The following is a 20,524-nucleotide window of genomic DNA, read 5'->3' on the forward strand; positions in this document are numbered from 1 at the left end:
CTAAACAGAGTCTGTCTTTGACAAGTCAAAATATCTGCTGTGCAAAAAAAGTAGCATTGCAGCACTAACATACAGCACAGTAAAGTACTTTTAGTGCTTTTGTTATCTGCTATTCTTCCTGCGTCTGCCTCCCTTTTGTTTTTGACCATTGTGTCCTCAGTTCAGTCTGTGACTAAGTGTGAATGGGTAATGGGGAGGGTGAGACGGAGAGAGTGACTCTGGGAGATGTAGTGTTTGGAGTGGTTGTCATGGCACTGAGGTCAGGCAGCCTATAACGTGCACAACCTGCAAGTATTTGTGCGGGACACAAAGTATCTGCTTGAAAGCCAAACCTTTTATGATGTTAATGACTTTGGCTCCTGTGGAACAGGTGCTACGGGCTGCCATTAAATACTGCAGTGACCAAGATGTTGTCATGGTCAAATGCCATATTTTCGTTCTTTTTCTTCAGTCCCACACCACATTTGCGCATTGATAATGCCGCCTTAATACCCCAAAATGATTGTGGGAGTCGTGTGAAAATTCACAGCAGAGGTGCAAAGATCCATGGTTAAATCAAAGAATTCAAATGTATAAAACTTGTGATTTGGTTTTATAAGGTTTGGCACTACTATAGATGATTGACAAGGAATTTTGAATGAATCATTTATGGCTATATGGACTCTCTGTGCTGTCATGTCACATTTGACACTTCATTTCATTCAATAAACATGGCGTCAGACACATGAATGTCCATCCTTGATGAAGGATAGTTCCACTCTTGCATTTTTGGGTCCATTTAAGAGGAGGAGGATTATTCTTGATGATTTATTGCTAAAAGTTTTTTATGTAAATAGACATCTGTCCTTTTCTATTTCGATCTTTTTACTGTGAGTGGGAGGGTGAACACATGAATGGATAGATTCTTTTTTTGTAGCCATATGGAAATTTTGGCTTGGGTCAAGCATTGTGGAGTTTGAATTTATTAAAAACTAAATGCATCCACTTAAAATCCTAAATTAGGAAATGCATACTTAAAAATACTTTTTTTTAAAAGATATTCCTGAAAGAATTGGGCCAGAAGGATTCATTTTGACCCTCCATGTTGTTGCCATGTTAACAAACCTTCTCCTGCTTTTCGCTGGAACTCTAAAAACTGCAACAACGGTTTGCAACCCTGCAAAGGGTAGAAAACCGCTTGTAGATACTGGATTTTTCAACCTGTCTGGGTCCTTGGAATCAAACTATCCAAGGTTGTAATGTGAGTCCTTACTTTAACTGGGAGTAGGCTGATTTGACTCACCTTGGCAGCTGCATGATAATAATCAGGATTTTAGGGTAAACAGAACGGAGCTCTGGTTTTCCGACAGATCTTTTCATTCACTGTGTCATGTAGTGAGTTTGCTGCTAATTTGGCGTCGCTGTTCTTTTCCAGCTCGATGACATTAGAGGATCTGAATCCCAAACAGTAAACCAGTTGCCACTTGTCATGTCACCTCATTCCCCTCACGCTTTCTTTCCCTGCTGCTCTTCTTTCGAATCAGTCTTGACTTTCACTGTCTCCTCCCTCTTTGGCTGTGTCAGCCCGTCCTTCTCCACCCGCTTGTATTGTGCTTAATTATTGAAGCCAGTGTGTGTCTACGGGGAGCTCCTCAATACCTTCTCATCAAAGCCTCTGTTTGTGTTTGCTTGTTTATCTCAGACTGCTATTCTCGGCGCTCTCCTGGAGCCCTGATGAGACACGAGCCTCCTCTCCCTGCAGAGGCTTATACTGTAAGCTGTCGCTGCACCTCAAGTCATTCAGAACCCTTCCACAAAAAGATTTTCTCTCTCTACCTCGGCAGCGCTTAAACGGTGCATTGTCTGTGTTCTTTTAACTTTTTCGCTGTAATGTTGCATATGTGGGTAAGTATATATAACACATATTCTTGTTTTTCCGTGCATTTTCCTACCCGTCCTTCACCTGGAGCACGCCAGAAAGAATCTGTCTGCCTTTGGTTAGATGAAGATTCTCGCTGTGACACCCCCTAAGGCTCTGGAGCATCTACCATACTGATGGAGCAACAATACCCCGAGTTCCACTCTGGGGAGAAATGAGAGTCCCCATTTGTAGAAGTGCATCTGTCTGAATGTAGAGGGTGTTTTTAGGAGAAATGAGTAATGTGGCGAAGCTTATGCCGGCAGGTTATTTCATTAATCCTACTGAATTTTGACGGTTGGTGTGTAGTTTTATTTTAGGGTAAAAACCTGTGCCTCTATTTGAATGTTTCTCTGTGTCCTCCGAAATGACCACCTGAATGAGCTCTTACAGTTATATGTGGAAAGTGTTTTTGTCAGTGTCTTGTGTGAATGAATTTATTATTATTATTTTTTTTTATTTTCAGAGAAGCTCTGAAGATAAAGGCACCTGCTACCTTATACTAACAAAGCCTGAGCTCTTACCTCTGATCTTGTAGCCACTTATCAGCTGCCTCTGTGTCCTCTGATGTTGCAGGAAACCTGTGTGGTTTCATGCGTCTATGCTCAAAGACAAACATTCTTCAGATTTATAAAGCTGGGCCAACATAGGAACATGTTTCTCAATCGTCAAGAAGCAAAATCTTCTTTTGTTCTGTTATGTTCCTAGACCCTTTAAAATATATATTCGCTTTACCAAGAATGTGAGCTTGGATAGTCTGAAGAGTGAGTGTGCATTTGCATGTTTTTTTTTTTTTTATGCATCCAAGAGAGGAATTGTGGGAGTTATGTGAAATTAGTGCTAGAGTTCACTCTCTCAAACCAGTAAACGCGGCATACTCTGAGAATAAACCGCTCCAAATGACTTTTTGTGTGTTTATTCAACCTCAGAGATCCTAACACTTGATTCTGTCATGCTGTGCGATAGGTGCCAGGATGGATGAGACTGAGAAGTACAAACAGCGACTGGAGGCCATTGCTGTGAGTAGACACACACACAAGTGCAGACACGTTGTAACGGAGGGTAAAGAGATTAAGCTGCGCTCTTGGATTGTCCCGGACCTCATACATACTTTATTGAGTGTGCTGTGTGATGAGCAGAGTGTTGCTGATCCTGAGAAAACAACACCAGTTTGCCATGATGACAGCAGCATCGTGGATGTGGCTGCACTGTCCTTATGACATATATAAAGTACTCCCACCCTCTGAGGCCTTACAGCCTGTAGTCAAAATGTATATGTTTTAGGATCAAACCTAATGTACCCGTTTTTAAATGGGCCAAATTGATCAGGTAATCAAATAAAAACGTACACAAAGAAGTGTCTACAAGTATAAAACAGTGTGCATGGCTGATCCTTTCCTTATAAAACTCAGTTGTGGACATGCACAAGCCAGTAACCCCTGCCTTAGTTCCTCCCAATAATGGCCATTCAAAAGAACTGTAAACATCTCTATCCTGTTCCCTACTGTCCGATCTGCAAACGCTGCTGTAAAAAGGAGAGGAACTCCTCAGAGTGTTGGGTTGCAGTGCTAATCTTAGAAGTAGGAGCTGGAAAAGCTTTATTATTTGGTGGACTAACTGAGTAATACAGCCAGCTCAGAGAAATGCAAAAGGTGATTGCTCACCAGCAGAATGTGGCTGTCGCAGGTCGACCAGTTCTGACAGTACGCAAAGGCTGCTGCGTTGGCATCCTGCCCACATGTGAGGGATCAGTGCGATTGCAGGTAAATACATCAGCATTGCTCAAACTGTCAGGCTATTTTTTTGCAATGTATACTAGTATATTTTAAAAGGAGAATATACGCACAGTAAGCAGGATGGATACAGTAACACAGTGTAGTTAAAATTCTTGTTGTAGACCGTGAAGTAGAAACATGGGAACCCAGTGCCATGGAGATGCCAGTACAACCCCATCTGAGTGTAGCAGAGTTGGGGATACACGCAACCATTTACACAGAAATATTTGCGCATAAGCTTACATAATTCAGGTTTTTCATAGACGTGGCAAAGTAACTGAAGGGGAAATGTTATTTTGGAGACTTCTGTGAAGAGACGGTGCTTTGTAAGTTGGCATTGCCAACCGACAGAATCCAGTTTGCAGGACGGTCCACACTTTCTCACAACCACTCTGGACTTTGACATGTACTCGAAAAACTTGCATGCACGATCTTTGTGTGAACAGTTTAAACGTGAGGCCCTTGTTGGTGCTCCTTATTTCTTCCAAAAGTCAAAGATAGTTCAGTGTCCCCCGAAGTGTGTTACACGATGTCAGTGTGCAGTATACACCAATGGTTACCCTGAAGGAGCTGCAAAGCTCCACAGCAGACCGCAGGAAACTCAACTGTGTGGTAGAAAGTGCTAAATATTTTTGAACATTTTGGCCGACAATGAAAGCGCTGCATGTGGCACGAACCCATTAAGTAAACCGTGATGGTTTACATGATGCCTGTGAAATTGGTGAAGGCTGAACTGAAGGAATAACGGGACAGGAAAATGCCCATCAGGGTAAAGATCTTTGCTTACTCCAACTGTAGTGTTAATGTGCTGCATGGAAAACCGAGATGAGGTCAGATCCTGCGACATTATGTCACCGCTGATCATCTTTGTTGACATACCAACAGAAAAACCAGGAAGATGATGCCATTACGAACCTTGTTGACACCATAAAATCCATTTTTGTCTCTCGGGCGAATACTTTTTACAAAGCAGTGAAGCTCAGGGTCCTTTTTTAATCTCTTTCTTAGTGATATTAAGTCTTATTTACTACGGTTACTCGTTTTTTCTTTTCTGTTTATCCATTAGCTCTGTTTTATGATCGCTTAACGAGGACTTAGTTTGTCTTTTTAAAATAAATCTCATTTAAACTGAATCCTCCTCAGAGGGTTCCAGGTTCAGCTCCCAGCTGGGGCCTTTCTGTGTGGAGTTTCCATGTTCTCCCTGTGTATGCGTGGGTTCTCTCGTGGTACTCCGGCTTCCTCCCACCGTCCAAAAACATGTCAGGTTAATTGGTCTCTAAATTGTCCTTAAGAGTGAGTGTGAGCGTGTGTGTGGTTGTTTGTCCCTGTGTGACCCTGTGATGGACTGGTGACCTGTCCAGGGTGCACCCAGCCTCTCGCTCGATGACTGCTGGGATACGCTCCAGCCCCCCCACGACCCGACCGACAGATTAAGCGCGTATTGAAAATGGATGGATGGATAATCGTCCTCCTACTTCCTGTCTGCTAAACTCTCAATCTCTTTATTTGTCATTTCTTTCTCTTCTTTCTGTTTTTTTTTTTTTTTTCAGGAAAAACGTCGGCTGCAGGAAGAGCAGGACAAAGCCAGAAGAGACGTGGAGGATGAGAAGCTTAGAGTCCAGCAGCTCAAGGTCTCACACATACTCCAGATATTCTAACCTCACTCATTCACCCACACAAATACCAACCAACGTGTACCCAGCCTTTATTTCACTCGGCTGTAATCCTCTGCAGCTTGTTAGCATGCAGCTTGCCTCCTTTTCAAACATGCACAACCTCACGCATGCGTCAGTGCAACCTGACACACTTCCGGGCTCTACCAGTTTCTTTGAGAAAGCGAGAGGCGGGCGTTCCTTTGCTGAAATTAATTTCATGTAAGGGTTTACACACTCTGCAAGTCACAGCTCTATTGTTTTCCCATAACTTCCAGACTGGCGTTCCCACTTCCTACTCCACAGTGTTGTGCTGCCCCTAGGACACATTCCTCAAATTGTGCAAAATTTGACCAATAGAATTATTTCTCTAAAAAAACTTTGCGCGCAAGCAGACATGCATGCGTGTGCTGGTGTTGTCACGACAATGTTTTCCACATTCACTTTATCTGTCGCTGCACAGTGCTCCAAATATGAATTCCAGTTTTAAGATCAGAAGCTGCAGCAGGCTTTACAGATTAAATGATCTTCCGATACTTGCTCTCATAGATAGAGATATTATCGTCACAGCCTTTAGTGAATTCATTAGCTTTGACTTTGAGTCTAACCTCTGTGTAGATGCAAATATGCGATGGGGGGGTAGGAACATATGGAACTGCTGACCTGCAGGGACGTGTAGAGAGGGCTGTGTCCAGTTAGCCAAAGGCACAGAGGAGTGAACAGAGCCAGACTTGTTCCGAGCTGCATGAGAAGACAGAGATGGTATTGTGACGCTTATAGTTACAGAAAGTAGGTAGTTACTGGCTAACGGTGGGCAGTTCGCTGCAGTTAATTTTTTGCATGTCAAAGTTGGCTGCGGACCAACTTTCCTGCAGTTTACTGTCTGACTCAAGGGCACATTACAGGCACAGATGCTTGCTGAAACGAGCACTTCAACCGAGGTCAGTGGGTTGCAGCGCTGTTGTCATACTTCCGAAGCAGCTCAACAAGCTGTTTTGCCTCCAGTCACACCAGAGAGCACAAATGCTTTCGTAAATGTTTGCGTGAAATGTTATATAACAGTTTCAGTACCCACATTGCACAGCCATTCCATTCACTACGTTTCCTCTGCTCACCACCGCAGTGGATTTAAGAATAACTTATCAATATGCAGACTTTTCACTGTAAGTCATTGGGTTTAGAGTTTAAAAGTTACAGCTTTTCTGTTTGTTTGTGTTTGTGTTTTTTTTCGTTTTCTTTGGCCCTCGATTTGTAGAGAATCAGGAAGTTAGACAAAAGACTGAGAAGCAGTTTAATGACTGGGTGCAGTGTGTTTCTTCATTACTTTATGAAGAAGTGATGAGTTCAAATGCGTGGAGTTGATTTAAGTGCTAACCTACATATAGCAGCTGGTCATGAGAACCCTACTGTGGAGTAGGAAGTTATGGGGAAATAATAGAGCTGTGACTTGCAGAGTGTGTAAACTTTGACATGCAAACCTAAGGATGAGGAGATCAAGGAAACCTATCAAAGAAATGGCAGAAACTTTAAGAGAGGTTGAATACACTGTTTTGTGTTGTCCTAAAAATAAGCAACGCACTGGTTAGCTCGGCTTCGCTCTGCGCCAGAAAACCAGGCAAGACGAATACATTTTCTCTTTAAAGGGGATGGGGCTCTTTAAATCATTAAGACAAAACCACTTTGAAGGAAGAAGATTCGTCATTTTTAAAGGTTTCATTCAAGAGATGTCATCATTGTAAATACAGAGATAAGACTGCAGGGGGAAAAAAACGGAGAAAAGCTGAAGAAAAACAAAATCTGCAGCAAGATCATTTGAATCATGGTTAACTTGTACTAGAGCAATGGAAAGAGAGGATCAGGAGAGGGTGAGGAATGAACATACCACATCTTTAACATGGTGGAGGCAGTGCTAGGGCATGTATGGCTGCCAGTTAATTGGTTACTTAACAAATACTTATAGAAGTACTGTAACAGGATGAATTATAAAATGTAATGTACAACTACACCATGACCCAACACATATCGCACTGCAAAAAAAAAACTTACTAACTGACCTTAAACCAGTGAGCAGTAACGGTGCAAACAACATCTGAAGGTAGCTGCAGTAAAGGGTCTGGCAAAGCTTATCAGTCCTGACTTGAGACAGTTGTCAAATTCTTATCAGACACGCTTCCACTGAACAGTTTGGAATAAAGAAATATGGCTCATGACGGGCTTAAGTAATTCTCAAGTCAAACTAATAACTGTAAAACCAGAAAATGTCATTCAAATATTTCATGTATTTATTTACTTCTTTAAACTCACTTATTTTGTTCAACTTAACAAAGTAAAACATTTGGATTTTTGAGCCTGCAGACCAACCTTCAGCATCATATCTCGTTTGCATATACTGTTGCAAGAGCCCATAAGATAATGTTTTAGTTCACTCTACTCAAAACAAAATGATAAATATCTGTCAACTGCAAGTTTAAAAAAAGAAATCAAGCTTTTAACATGTTCCAAAATTACAGCAACTCTTTATAAACTATGGCTTAATATAACATACACTCTGCTAAATATACTTGAAACCTATGATAGGTTTGCTTTAGTAAATAGACCAAAAAAAAAAAGGGGGGGGGGGGGTTATATTCACGAGCATCCATGAATTTTAAACTTTTAAATGAATGCCGCTTGGTACAAAAATATAGCCTGTGACACGCTGCAGTCTGTCAGTAATCCAGTCAGTAATCCAGTCCAGCGAATGGATATATTATCTTTATCTTACTTACTTGGCAGCACAATGCGGTTTCTCACAGTAAGGTCCATTTTCCCATTTGAATATCTCCCCTTCTCCACCAGCCTGGACCATTTTGAATAAACTTTTTAGCCAGACTGGCGTCGGCTGGCCTAGATATCAGGAGAACGTTCCTCAGTGACACTCTTATATCCTGCATGTAATTCAGCATGAAGTACCAACTCAGCATGAAGTACTGGCAGCAGATTCATTCTCTGTTGGGCTTGTGCAAAGTATCTGCTCAGTGTATTATCAGCAGTAAAGTATGGTCAACACACACAGAAACTTGCACTCCATTGCATTTAGATTTAGTCACAAATTTGTATTACTATCTGAAAGAAATGAAGAGGGTCCCATATTTTGAAAATGTTCCCAATTTTCACTTGAACTCTTCACAGATTATAGTCTTAGCAAGTTTATGGTCTAAGATAAGACACGTCAAACATCAATTGGTGCTTCAAAATCAAAGTCCACAAATAAATATTCTGTTGTTATTACACTGTTGCTAGCGTGCTGTCATGGGCAGTTATTTTCAGTTGAACATTTCTTGCCCGTAGCAACCTGCTATGAGCAGTTCCATAAGCTACAGTTACAGCAGTTGGCTAACTTGCGTAAGCTAGTCTGTGAGAAAGAAGGCTGATTACTGCCAGGCTGTGTTTATCCTTTCTTGGACCTTTATCTGTCCAGTAGGTACTCCATTTACTGTAACTATTTTGTACTATTGTTTTTCCGCTTTTTCATTTTAGTTTCAGTTCAGAGTTTTCAGCTAGCCCTTCTAATTTTCAATTCAATGTGCTAGCTTAAAAAACATTCTAGGTTAATGTTGATTGTTTGTTTGTTTAATCTGTTTTGTGAGCTGGTTTCACACATTTTGTCAGGTTTCATTAGGGATATGAAAGCGTTTAATAATTTGACAACCAGCCTGCATTTTTACACAGGCTAAATAACAAAGATGTGAACCATAAACAGCCTGTAGCTCAGTGGCTGCTCATGCTAGCTCTTCAGGATCAGTCTTCCATCCAACTGTCATAGAATTTTCTGCATGTATGAGATTACTGCGTTGAGTTTTATTGTCTTTCACAGGAGCAACTTAAAAAGGTTGACTACATAAAGTCGAGAATACATGTCATATTGCAATCTATTAAAACTCATAAGAAGACTGATTGCAAAATGTTGAAAGATAAAATAACCAAACAAGCTAATGGCTGATTTATCAAATGGGGGTGGAAAAATCTGAAGAACAGTGCCGCTCAAAATGATATAATACAATGAGAAAAGTTAGCTGCATAGCAACCATAGTTTGAATAATAATAATAATTTGAATGTATGCTAAATGTATGACGATTACGTTTAGCAGTACTGTGATATCTGATGGATTTTTATTACTTTGCTGTGTATATCACCGTATTTTATTACACCTTTCACACATACCACAGAGTATCATATGGCCACAATTCATTGAAAAAGTGGACTAACGGTTCTCTTGTCTCTTTTTCTCACCTCCTCTGCCACATTCCAGAGGAAGTCTTTGAGGGATAAGTGGTTGATGGAAGGAGCTCCTTTGTCTCCAACGTACCTGAATGATCCCCATTCCCCTCCTTTGAGCACCCAAGCACAGGATATGGAAAAGGACATTGACAAGTAAATCCACTGTGTGTGTGTGTGTGTGTGTGTGTGTGTGTGGGTGTGTAGTTTGGGGTATGTGGAAGTCTGTGATTGTGTCTATTTACATATTTGAAACTCTCTAAATAAGGGTCCTCTATTTAGAGTTACAGTTTCACATTTCTTCTTCTATTTTTTTTTGCTTTCGTCTAATTTTAGCTGTTGGTGTACATTATGTATTCCTTCTCAAGGAGCTGCTTAATTTTTTAACTGCTGAACTTGAGAAGGTGATCCTGCCTCCACAGTTTCCAAGCAGGACTAGACTTTTCTTTATCACAGAGGGCACTGTTGTCAATTCCCAGAGGATTACTGTACAAGGTCCCAATCGCATTATTCCAAGGAGTCACAACTCTACTTCACTTTAGAACAAAACCCCTGGCATGCATTGTAAATGTCCGCTGTGGAATTTAAATGCAGGACTTGAAGGAAAATAATGTGTTGTACAAATACATTTGAATTATGTAGTAACTTTAAAGGATTTGAATACATTTTTGGAGTATACCGTTAAACATTATAAAGTACGAATGCACAGTTGGTGTAGATGTGATGTTTGTTTTTTCTGTATTTGTGTGCCCATCTCAGGTCGAAGTCAGAGAATCAGCGGTGGGCAGAAGAGCAGGAGAAGCTGGAAGATCACCAAAAGGTGCAGAACACACACACACACACACACCTCGCTCACTGTATGGACACAGAGGGGGTTGGAATATGTGTTGAACAAGCTTGCAACATCAGCCTCCATTAGGTAGAAAATTTCCCACATCTTCTCTCTTTGGCACTCAGCTATACATAATGCATTTCCCCTTTCAGTACACCTTTGATGTTGCACCTTCTGTTGAAAAGCAGGAAATTTATGAATTCAAGCAGTCCTGTTGCATAAATAGTACAGCGATTGATCCTCTCTTGAATAATTGTTTCACCTCCGAGTATTTTTACCTCTCTCATAGTAGAGCACAATAGTTGTCAGCCCCATTCTGTGTCTGCTCCAGGGTCTTTTAGTAAAGTTCCTCATCTTTATGTCTTCATCGTGACTTCTAGAGATATCATTTTAAAAGGAAAACCAAATAATATTTAAACCTAATAGATGAACTGTTACCATCCTGTTCATCCACAGTTCGCAGCGTATACGAGCGAAGCGCCCGTCTGGCTGCTTCTGTTTGGAAATCAGAACTTTATTGACAGGAAACTTCTCCTCTGGCCCCATTCGGACCGACCTCTGAACTTCCAAAAGGTCCCGCTACGCACTGCGGGACAGCAAAAAAACATCAAATAGATGATGAATAAAAAGCACAAACAATAGACAATAACAATAAACAACCCAACAACACTCAGAACATTGACATCATCGTGTACCGGGTCGTGTCGTTCTCTTCTGGTCCAGTCCTGTCGCCACTGGCTGCACTGAACATCAGTCTGATCCGGAGCGAGCTGGGAAGAGGTTACGAGCACTTTACCTCCATGAGAGGGTCTTCACCAACCCCTTTTCCCCAACTAATCCTCTTTTAGGACAATTCAGGAGAAAATTCGTGTCATTTTCCTGACTTTGGTCGAAGGCTTTACATTGTTGAAAGTTTGGCGGTCACTAGGATGGATCCTTCAAATCAGCGTTTCACCCAGATGGGATGGAGCTTCGCCATCCACCCTTTTGGGCCCTCATTGTGCACCATTGTCTTGGCTTGATGGGCACGTCTTCCAACACTTCAGAGGACCCCTGGTCAGTCACCTGGCTTTGAGTCCTGAAGTGGTTCTGCTGCCGCTGCAGTTCATTTAACCTGTGGATGAATGTCAGCACAAAACAAATACTTGAGAAGATTTAGGAACTCCTGGTTGATTGTTGCATCATCCACCCCTCTTATGTTAGTTCTGCCGAACTCTTCCGCTGCAGTTTCTGCTCCGGTGTTGCTCTCTGCTGCAGGACAGAAATGTTTGTGGTTAGGTTTGATTTTGGGAGCAGCACAGTATCAAGAAAGCAGCCATTTCTTCTCTGATTAACCTGTTTAGACTAAACATCGTCTCCCCTCTCTTCATAAAACTCAGATAAGTTTAGATAAAATTTCAACACAATCTGCATAATTCTCACTCGTTACTTAACTAATAATTACTTAGTTAATTCTTAACAGTGGCTGTGATGCTCGAACAGTTCAGGATCAGTATTAATCTCTCCATAATTAGCTTTTTTTGTTTGCATAGTTCTTTCTGATGAGCAAATGAATATGACAGCATGTTAAAACTTTTTAATGTTTTAGATCTGATATGGTTTGGCATGATGACTGGGTTCATCTTTTCTGCCTTAATAGGAGCATCTAGCAGCAGGCTCAATTCACACAAAACAGCGAATTTAACTTTTTGAATGTTCAAAAGTTCCTCAGGGCCACTGAAAGTAGGACTTCTCAGCTCAATTACTCCCCCTTGTGGCGAGGTATAAGGCTGGACGCCATTATAATGATCCATCTGAGGGAGCGAAGTAGACAGAAATTGATGAAGTTTAGAATTTTATTTTGATAGGAATACATTTCTGGGTCATGTTTGTTTTCTCACAGCTTTGTTCCGGCAACACATCCCAAATCACATTTTCCCCATTTGAGTCACTTTAGATTTAATTTGTCCCTTTTACCCAACAGGAAACCGTACAAGTAGCAGAGGCTGGAGCGGGTAAGTTGGATGAGATGAACCTGTCCTGAAATTACAGCACATCTGCCAAGTTGAATTTCATTCCCTTCTTTTTTGTTGTTGTTAATAAGTGAAAGTTTCAAATTCAATTTCTGCACCCTGGAAAAATTCACAAGAACAAATCTGACAAGCTGCGAGCGAGCAAAGCGTTGCTGTCACCCATCTTCCTGCCTGTTTCAGCACTCGCATCACTCTGTCGCATTTTTCTGTCCACCACCTCCCATTTGTCAACAGCTGTGCTTCTAATGCTGAGCTTATTGAACTATGCGAATGCATATTGATTAGATTTCATTAAATGATTTGAGCCATTTTTTTCTTCCCATTTTTTTCGTCTTTGCATGCAATGAAATTTACAGGGATTCTGTCGATAAGTCAGGATTTTGTCCTCCCACCTTATAAATATAATATGACCTACACAGATGTACAGATTAAGCCACACTTCAGTTCTGTATTTTGTGTTGATATCCTTTTCAGATGAATTCGTACTGCGTTGTGTAGCATTTCATCGTAACCTTTTCAAAGTTTATTTATGTTTATTTTTTCCACAGAAATCATCCAAGACATTCTGCAGAATGGACAAAGCAATGCACAAAGTTCAGGTGGGTGACGAGAGTCTTCCAAAAAAAAAAACAATCGCGCCACTAAAGTTAGCTTATACCCACACCTCTGTTGTCGCCATGACAACATTTTCCATCTCTATTCGTCTTCATATTCATTTATCTCCATTCACCATCTTATGCCAAAGTGCCAAAGACCATAAACTCCCCGATGGGACTTGTCAGTATACTTTGTATCTACTGATGTTAAGACATTTGCATTATGAAATATAAGACTAACACAGGCGTGCTTTAGCTTCAGTACATCTCTGTCACCTTGTTCTTCAAGCATAGAGGTTCTAAAAGGAAAGTGACCTCTGTATCTATTTAAATCATCCAAGGTCTATAACTCAGCTGCAGTGTCTGCTGCTCTCTGTCATTATCTAACCTCAAAGATTTATGATATTCAATTTCACCCTCTTTTCAGTAGTTTGTCTTATATTTTATTGATACATTATGTATCCACCATAAATAGTTGTTATATTAGATGTACTAAATGTATAAATTCTATTTAGACAGAGCTGGAACAGCTTATGGGTTAGTCCCAACCAAGTGTTTCCCAACATGGGCAGGCAGAGGTTTGCTGCTCTGTCGGCCCTTATGTCAGATAACTTTCTCTCCAATTATTAATTTATATTTATGTATTTAGCAGACGCTTTTATCCAAAGCGACTTACACTGGTAGGCAGTTAGGTTAAGGGGGTTTTGCCTGAGGACCCCTACTGGAGGTAGTACCTTTCAGGCAGGGGAGTTGAACCCAGGTCACCCACATGAAAGGTGGCAATTTTACAATGAATTTCTTGTCTTGCAAACCGTCTTGATCTGCAGCTGGCAGTGGAAGTGCTTGCTCATCATCCTCTGTGAGCTTGATGCATCCTCACGCGAGCCAGCTCTCCACCTACTAGAGGTTGTGTTTCCAGTGGCCCTTCAGGTCACAGCAGGTCTCCTCCCATTTGGGGCGGCCACAGCAGCGACTTGGCCAGACTGCAGCTAGGATAAGAAAAACAAGACGGAGCTATCCAGTTAGCAGTGATAAATCTTTAAAGATGTACTTTTACTTGTAGAACCTTTAGAACCCTCCAGTGGTTAAACTAATGTACATGTTATAGCTTATTGAGCTGACTTATTTTAGTTTGGTTTTAGATGTTTATTTATTTATTTTTTTTAGAAGCATCTGATGATGAAGTGAAGGTAAACCAAAGCCCACCAGAAATGGAAACAGCAGTTGTCCTAACCAACGGTGGAGGTGATCTGGAAGCAAGCAGTAATCACATGGCACCAGAGCAGGGTGAGACCAACACACACGGACCCGTCAGAGCCACTGAGTGTGGGGATAGCATGAATTTGGAACCTGACATGGATGTTACTGAGGCAGAATCGGGTCAATTTCCAAGTGTCAACAATGATGAAGAGGAGGAAGAAGGGACTGTGGTGATGAGAGCTGAATGTGTCATCATTACAGATGAAGGGGACGATGTTCCAGAGGAACTTCCTCCCCAGGACCAGCAGGTGTCTGTGACGTTAGATCCAGCTCCTCTGTCAAATCCAGAGGCTGGAAAAGAGACAGGAGAGGCTGTGGAGGAGGTCATGAAAACTTTAACAGACCCAGAGAGGAGTGAAGCAACTGAGGGCACCACAGAGGCACAGCCAGCAGCTGAAGATGAAGGCATGGATGGTGGCGTAAAGTCAAGCAGCAGCGCAGATGGAGAGACAAACGTGGAAGGCCAGGATGAAAAGACAGAAGATCCAGCCTCTGTGCGGGAGCAGCCGCCGGCCACAGTGGCTCTGGTGCCGGTCTATGCTGAGATGCCATCCTCTGCTCTCAGTCCCGACATAAAAGCTGAAGGTGAAACTACAACGGCACCAGAAGAAGCTGAGGCAGCGTTAAAAGCCTCTCTGCCTGGACAGTTCCAGGAGGTGTCCCTGACTGATCCTCAGGACAACCTGAAGACGGAGGCAGGGCCAGGGGAGCAGGAACCCCTTCTGTTGAAAGCTGAAGCCAACGCAAAGGCAGAGTCAGCAAGAGCGAGCAGCCCAGGCAGCGCAGAGGCACCGATCCCATCCAGAGGAAGGCAGGGAGGAGATTCTGAGCCACCCAAACACAAAAGCTGCCAGTGCTGTTCTGTCATGTAAATTCCCTCTGCGTGCAGTAGCTCCCTCTCAGCCTGGCGCCCTGCAGTCCGGTTCATAACACATTCCTTCTCTTCGTTCTGAGCACGCATCCATTTTTGATTCAGCACGTCCACAAGCTGCTTCCCTTTTCTACACTGTCCTCAGCCAACGTTCCCTGCATTCGTCCTCATCCCGTGTCTCACATAAACAGGAAGTCGATTCTCTGCCCCGCTCTTCAAGGCTGAACGCTAAGTTTTAAAGCACCTGGAGGAGCTCACGGTTCACTGAGAGCTGTTTTTACTGTTTTGGATTTTTATTTTTTCCCTTGGTTAGCAGACCAACCAGTCCACAAAAACTCCATGTTTCAAACCCAGTATAGTTAACAAAAAAAACCCATATGTACTGTTTTAAATTCCTTTGGTAATTTAAAAAAAAAAGTCTGAGATTTAGCGTGAGATGTGTAGAGATGTGAGGAGGTTTGTGGAGAGCATTCCTTTAATTGCATTACATTAAAGCTGAATTATTTTATTGATATTTGACATTTATTAGATTTGTTCATTAATCTAAGTACAGCCTGAACATTTTCATTTCCTCTGTTCCGCTGCGCTGACAGTGCAAAGGCTTGTAGTTCAGAATGGTCTAATCTATAAAGCGTGTGCACCATTAAGTGTTTGGAGGACCATTAACAGTTTTAAAAGAGAAATGATTTTTAAACCACCTGAAAGTATGAATTTCCTTTCTTTTTTTTTTTCTTTACCACATGTGCTTTAGTTGAGGTCCAGTATGGATGTATATACTGTAAACTACATTTTTGAGCTTTGACGTGATTACTTACTGGTTTATTGATTAAACTGACATTTGTGGTAAGCGGCTTGTCTTCCTTGATGTTTATGCAGCATCTCTGTCCTTCAAACACTGAACTGTGCTCCCAGAACATCAAGCAGCGCCCCAGATTCTCAGGAAAGGTCATTTCCTTTAAATGCAGTTTCGAGCACGAGCAGCTAAGCAGCTTTGATATCCATTTAAGCGACCGGTTCTCTGAGCAGTTTCACATTAAAGACGGTCCTTTCTGTGTTTGCATAGTTCTGTGCTCTTTACCTGGTCGGGCAGATCCTTGAACAGATACCACGAGCAGATCATCGCTGTGTCATGCCCTGACAATGTAAACTGAGCATGCAGTGAGTAAGATGATCCCACCACACTGTTTGAATAATAATAATAATAAGTTTGTTCAAGTCTAACATGTTTAAAAGTTGATAGATTTGGTCTGAGCACTTTTATTCTTCAGCACAGCTCTTAGACAGGCTTTCTTGTCATTTCTTTAAGGAGTCTTCAGGAATAGTTCTCCAGGCTTCTTGAAGCACATCCCAAAGCTCTTCTTTGGATGTCGGCTGCCTTTTGTTCCGTTCTGCATCAACATGATCCCACACTGCTTCCATAATGATGAGGTCCGGTCTCTGCCTTTTCTCCCTGTTTCCCTTCCTTAAGAACGGCTTCCTGACAGCCACCCTTCCATGGAGACCATTTCCGATGAGCCTTCAGTGAACAGTAGATGGATTGGGCTCAAGTCTTTTGTAATGGTAGTAAAAGTAATAGTTTTTGTGAGGCGAAGGAAAGCAGATGACTTAAAATAAAACATTTCAGTAAGAGCATCACAGAGCTCAGAGAAGGCTGTACCTGGAGGTCCCTGCTGCGTGTCTCCAAACCCCCTCACCTCTGTAAAAGAAGGAGCTTGTCAAAGCTGCCAGAGATCCTGCAGCGTCTCTGCCAGCTCTTATTGCAGTTCCATGGCCCGCTCCGGGGTCTCTGGGGAAAGGAGAGCCGTTTTCTGTCCCATATCTTTTAATAAGTCCTGCTGAGCTGGGATCTCCCGGCGAGTCCCAGATAACATCAAACGGATTTTGAAGAATTGTTACATAAAGAGCAACTCTCTCATTTTCCTAAGAGGGAGGTGGCCGGTGGTCTGGAAATAAGAAGATGATCAAAAAGATTAGATGTTGTGTGCAGACACACCTCGCTGCATATTTGCCATGGCTGTCAGACGGGAATACGTGTCCTCAATGTGTGTAGACACGCAAAATAAGGAAGAGTCCTCACGGTGTTGCTCCGTGGCAGTTTCAATGTTCAGTGTCTTCAGGGCCTTAATCTGAATATCACCACTTTGAGTTCGGAGAGCAGTGGAACCACTTTTATTCCCTGGCTACGGCTGGTTCTGGTAATCTGGAGGTTATGTGAACAGTCTTTATCGAACAGTGTGCAGATACCCACAGGTTTTTAAGTAAGTGTCACTGCTAAGGCAGTTGATATCAGAATTTAGTTCAGGAGAGGTTCAAATTGCGCACTGCTGTGAGTGTTTAGATCACAAACTAAAACAAACATGTTTTGCAGAGACACAGGACAAGATGGCACCACCTCGAATATGACAAGTCAAAGCCATTACAAGCTGTCATCTGGGAATTTCCTGAACATAATGATCCGTGTTTACAAGCAAACAACGTGCCTACCCACACCTACCAATGACTCAGTGTAAGATTACAGTCCGTAGCAGCTCCACACAGTCAATTAGGAAATAATATTGGGTATTTGGATCTTTCTGTATGCATGTCTGCAGCAAATAATAAAGCTTCCCCCCCCCAAAAAAAGAAGAATAGTAGGATTTACTGCACTGTCATAAGACTTTCTAACTCCATTAACAAAATTCAAGTTGGCCTTAAAGTAGATTTTCTTTATCTTGTCAGAGTTCTATTTTAACTCTGACAGTATTGCTACGTATCTAATCTACATTTACTATATGTAATCCTGTATACTGACAGTGAATTGTGCATTTCCAGACTAAATTTCAAAGTACAAACTGTACAAATGTGTGTTTGTCTCTTTTCAGTTTAAAATAATGGGGTTTTTCTTGGATATGCAGCACTGACATGGGGCCACAGGCAAGACGGAGCCAGTCTGTAAATACCCAGTGTAAATAATACGTAAGCCATTATCTAAAGGGGTCCTGCATTTCACAATTTGCAACATTGCAAAACTTGTCTGATCAAACTATAGAAATGAAGAAATCCTCTTCAGCAGACACATCTTTGATGAGACATCACAGAGCAACTGAGAAACATTATCCAGCCACAATCCAACAAAGATACAGAGACATGCTTGCTGTGTTTGTCACCGTTCTCTCTCTGATGTCTGTCGGCCATTCGGCTCCCCTGGCCTGTGAAAAGTTGGTTCAGCTTGATCCTCATGATTTCATGGGAAGATGGGCATTAGTTGCAGGCAGTATGAAAGATCCTGCAGCTGAAAGTGCTCTGAAAAAAAGAGACAGTGTTACTCTTGATCTCTACAACTCTTCATACACCCAGGCCAACCTTGAAGGTGACGAATGCCAGTATCATCCCCTCAACATCTCAGTGGAAGGCCAGAACTTGAAGATGAGGGTGAGCACCAACAACTTTACTGTGACTTTCTTTAACACATCCTGCCCAGACTGTGCACTGTTTACTCTGGATGTGGAGGGCCCTCATTACAAGACACTGGATTTCTACCTGCTCAGCAAGAGGAGACAGCTGGAGCAGAGGGAGATGGAGGAGTTCAGAGCTCAGGTGGAGTGTCTGAACATGCCTCCACCTGTTGTGATGGACCCTAGCAAGGATCTTTGTCCAGAGCAGAAGACCAGCGATCCAGAAGATCAAACTGAAAAGACAGCATAGGCCGAAGGACTGAATGGTGAAAAGCCTGCCTGGGTTTCAGTGGATAAACACGTGTCATTATCAATAGTGCAGAAAAGGTTTAATTCATCTTTTCTGGTTTGTTACTTAGTTTGTTCCTGAATGTAACCACAAATTAAAGGTCATGAACTGAAAACATAACAATTGTAAATTCTAAATAAATTAGATTTTAATATGCACACATTGGAGGACAGTTTGTGTTTAACTCGGTGAGCGAGTTCTCAGCGTGCCGTACTGTGTGTGACTGATTGACACAAAGGAACAGGGTTGCAGTCATTGCATCTGTCAATATTGAGATAATTTGCAGGATGATAAAATCTGAAAATCTCTCTGCTTAGGATTTGGTGCCCTCAGATATTCAGTAGAAAGGTTATTACTTTGATTTGTAATTCACAGTCTTAAGAACAGATTCCTGAAAAGAAATAAAAATCAAATTTCAAATGGATTTAGACATAACTTGACATTACTGTATATGCTTGAGCATGAACCTGCACTGAACGTCATGTTGTGAATCTGTGTAAAGTCCCGCAAAAAGCATCTTATGCTTTGCCTGAGATGAGACAAAAGCTCAGAAACGAATAAATCCGATAGAAAAGAAAGGAGGGGCAGACGGCTGAGGAGAACACGTGGGTGAAGCGGTTCAACTTATTCACAAATTGTGAATCAAATGAAACGCTCTTGGATATTTCACAAATAAACAGTGGAAGAGTACAGCCATTTCCAAAGGTCAGAGTCTTGTCTTTGGCATTGATATCTGGATGTGCACCAAAATAACAGGCTTGTCCTTGGGCCATGTTCTAGCTCTCCACCGACAGACAGACAAACAACACTGATAACATTCCAAACCGCAGCCGGGCAGATGAAAACATTTATTCTTTCCACCAATAAAGACACAACTTTTTTGGGGGGATCAGTGCAGGGGGTCCTTCACACAAAATGCTCACTGTTCTCTGTCTTAAAGTATCGTGTTTCCAGTTTCAGTGGATTTGATGCAACCACCAGCCGTTAGCCACATGTCGCCAGGTTTTCTAAATAGATTTATGTTTGTTTGTTTGTTTGTGCATTTAGCAGACGCTTTTATCCAAAGCGACTTACAGATAGGCAGATAGGGTAAGGGGGTCTTGCCTAAGGACCCCTACTGGAGGCCGTACCTTTCATGCAGGGGATTTGAACCCAGATCTCCCACATGAAAGGTGGCAATCATACCACTACACTTTCCTGTTCCTAGCTTCCTTACTTTTAGAACGACTTACATAGTGTTTGACATTTGGGAGATTTACTCACATAACATATAAAGGAAGGATATAAAGCCTCTTGGTTGGGCAGAAAAGCCTTGAAGCTGTATTCCCACAAATGACCAGAAGTGGGCGACTACCGTGGTTGATTGTATTGAGGTCTATGAGAATATGACCCTACTTTTTATCAAGTCAGCAAACACCTCCCCAGTAAGTTCATAGAATCAGTCAATACTTTCGAACCTTCTGTAATCCAGCATGGCATTCATTTTGTAAATTATTGGTCCTTTGAAGGGAAAACAGGGAAATAAGCAGGTTAAGGTTTTGGGTGGGGAGATTTAACAAATGACAGGCCACTATCCTTGGACATGCATTGCTTTCAGGGCTCTCAAATGGATTCACTGATTAACATATGGCTTCAAAATACCAAGATG

The 20,524-nt window shown here is 42.0% G+C and overlaps 1 protein-coding gene and 1 long non-coding RNA gene across 4 annotated transcripts in view; one reads left to right on the plus strand and one right to left on the minus strand.

Moving 5' to 3' along the window:
* The window catches only part of palm3 (paralemmin 3), a 33,844-nt gene extending 18,317 nt beyond the window's left edge, over positions 1-15,527 (plus strand). For 2 of the 3 annotated variants that reach the window (XM_072383413.1, XM_072383412.1), the window contains exons 2-8: positions 2,864-2,916; positions 5,223-5,303; positions 9,617-9,738; positions 10,342-10,402; positions 12,378-12,408; positions 12,975-13,025; positions 14,190-15,527. In XM_072383413.1, the coding sequence (XP_072239514.1) occupies positions 2,872-2,916; positions 5,223-5,303; positions 9,617-9,738; positions 10,342-10,402; positions 12,378-12,408; positions 12,975-13,025; positions 14,190-15,154 (1,356 nt within the window). In that variant the 5' untranslated portion in view covers positions 2,864-2,871 and the 3' untranslated portion in view covers positions 15,155-15,527. The remainder of the gene's footprint in view (positions 1-2,863; positions 2,917-5,222; positions 5,304-9,616; positions 9,739-10,341; positions 10,403-12,377; positions 12,409-12,974; positions 13,026-14,189) is intronic. The other variant, XM_072383414.1, reaches the window with a different exon arrangement.
* Positions 10,324-10,997, minus strand: LOC140304691 (uncharacterized). Its single transcript, XR_011915284.1, has 2 exons — positions 10,693-10,997; positions 10,324-10,588 (listed from the first exon to the last, which is right to left on the minus strand). It is a non-coding gene; the product is annotated as an uncharacterized lncRNA (long non-coding RNA).
* Positions 15,528-20,524: the final 4,997 nt, after the last annotated feature.

The sequence above is a fragment of the Leuresthes tenuis genome, unplaced genomic scaffold (genome assembly GCF_036924035.1).
Source record: "Leuresthes tenuis unplaced genomic scaffold, fLeuTen1.0.hap1 SCAF_4, whole genome shotgun sequence".
Taxonomy (NCBI): Eukaryota; Metazoa; Chordata; class Actinopteri; order Atheriniformes; family Atherinopsidae; genus Leuresthes; species Leuresthes tenuis.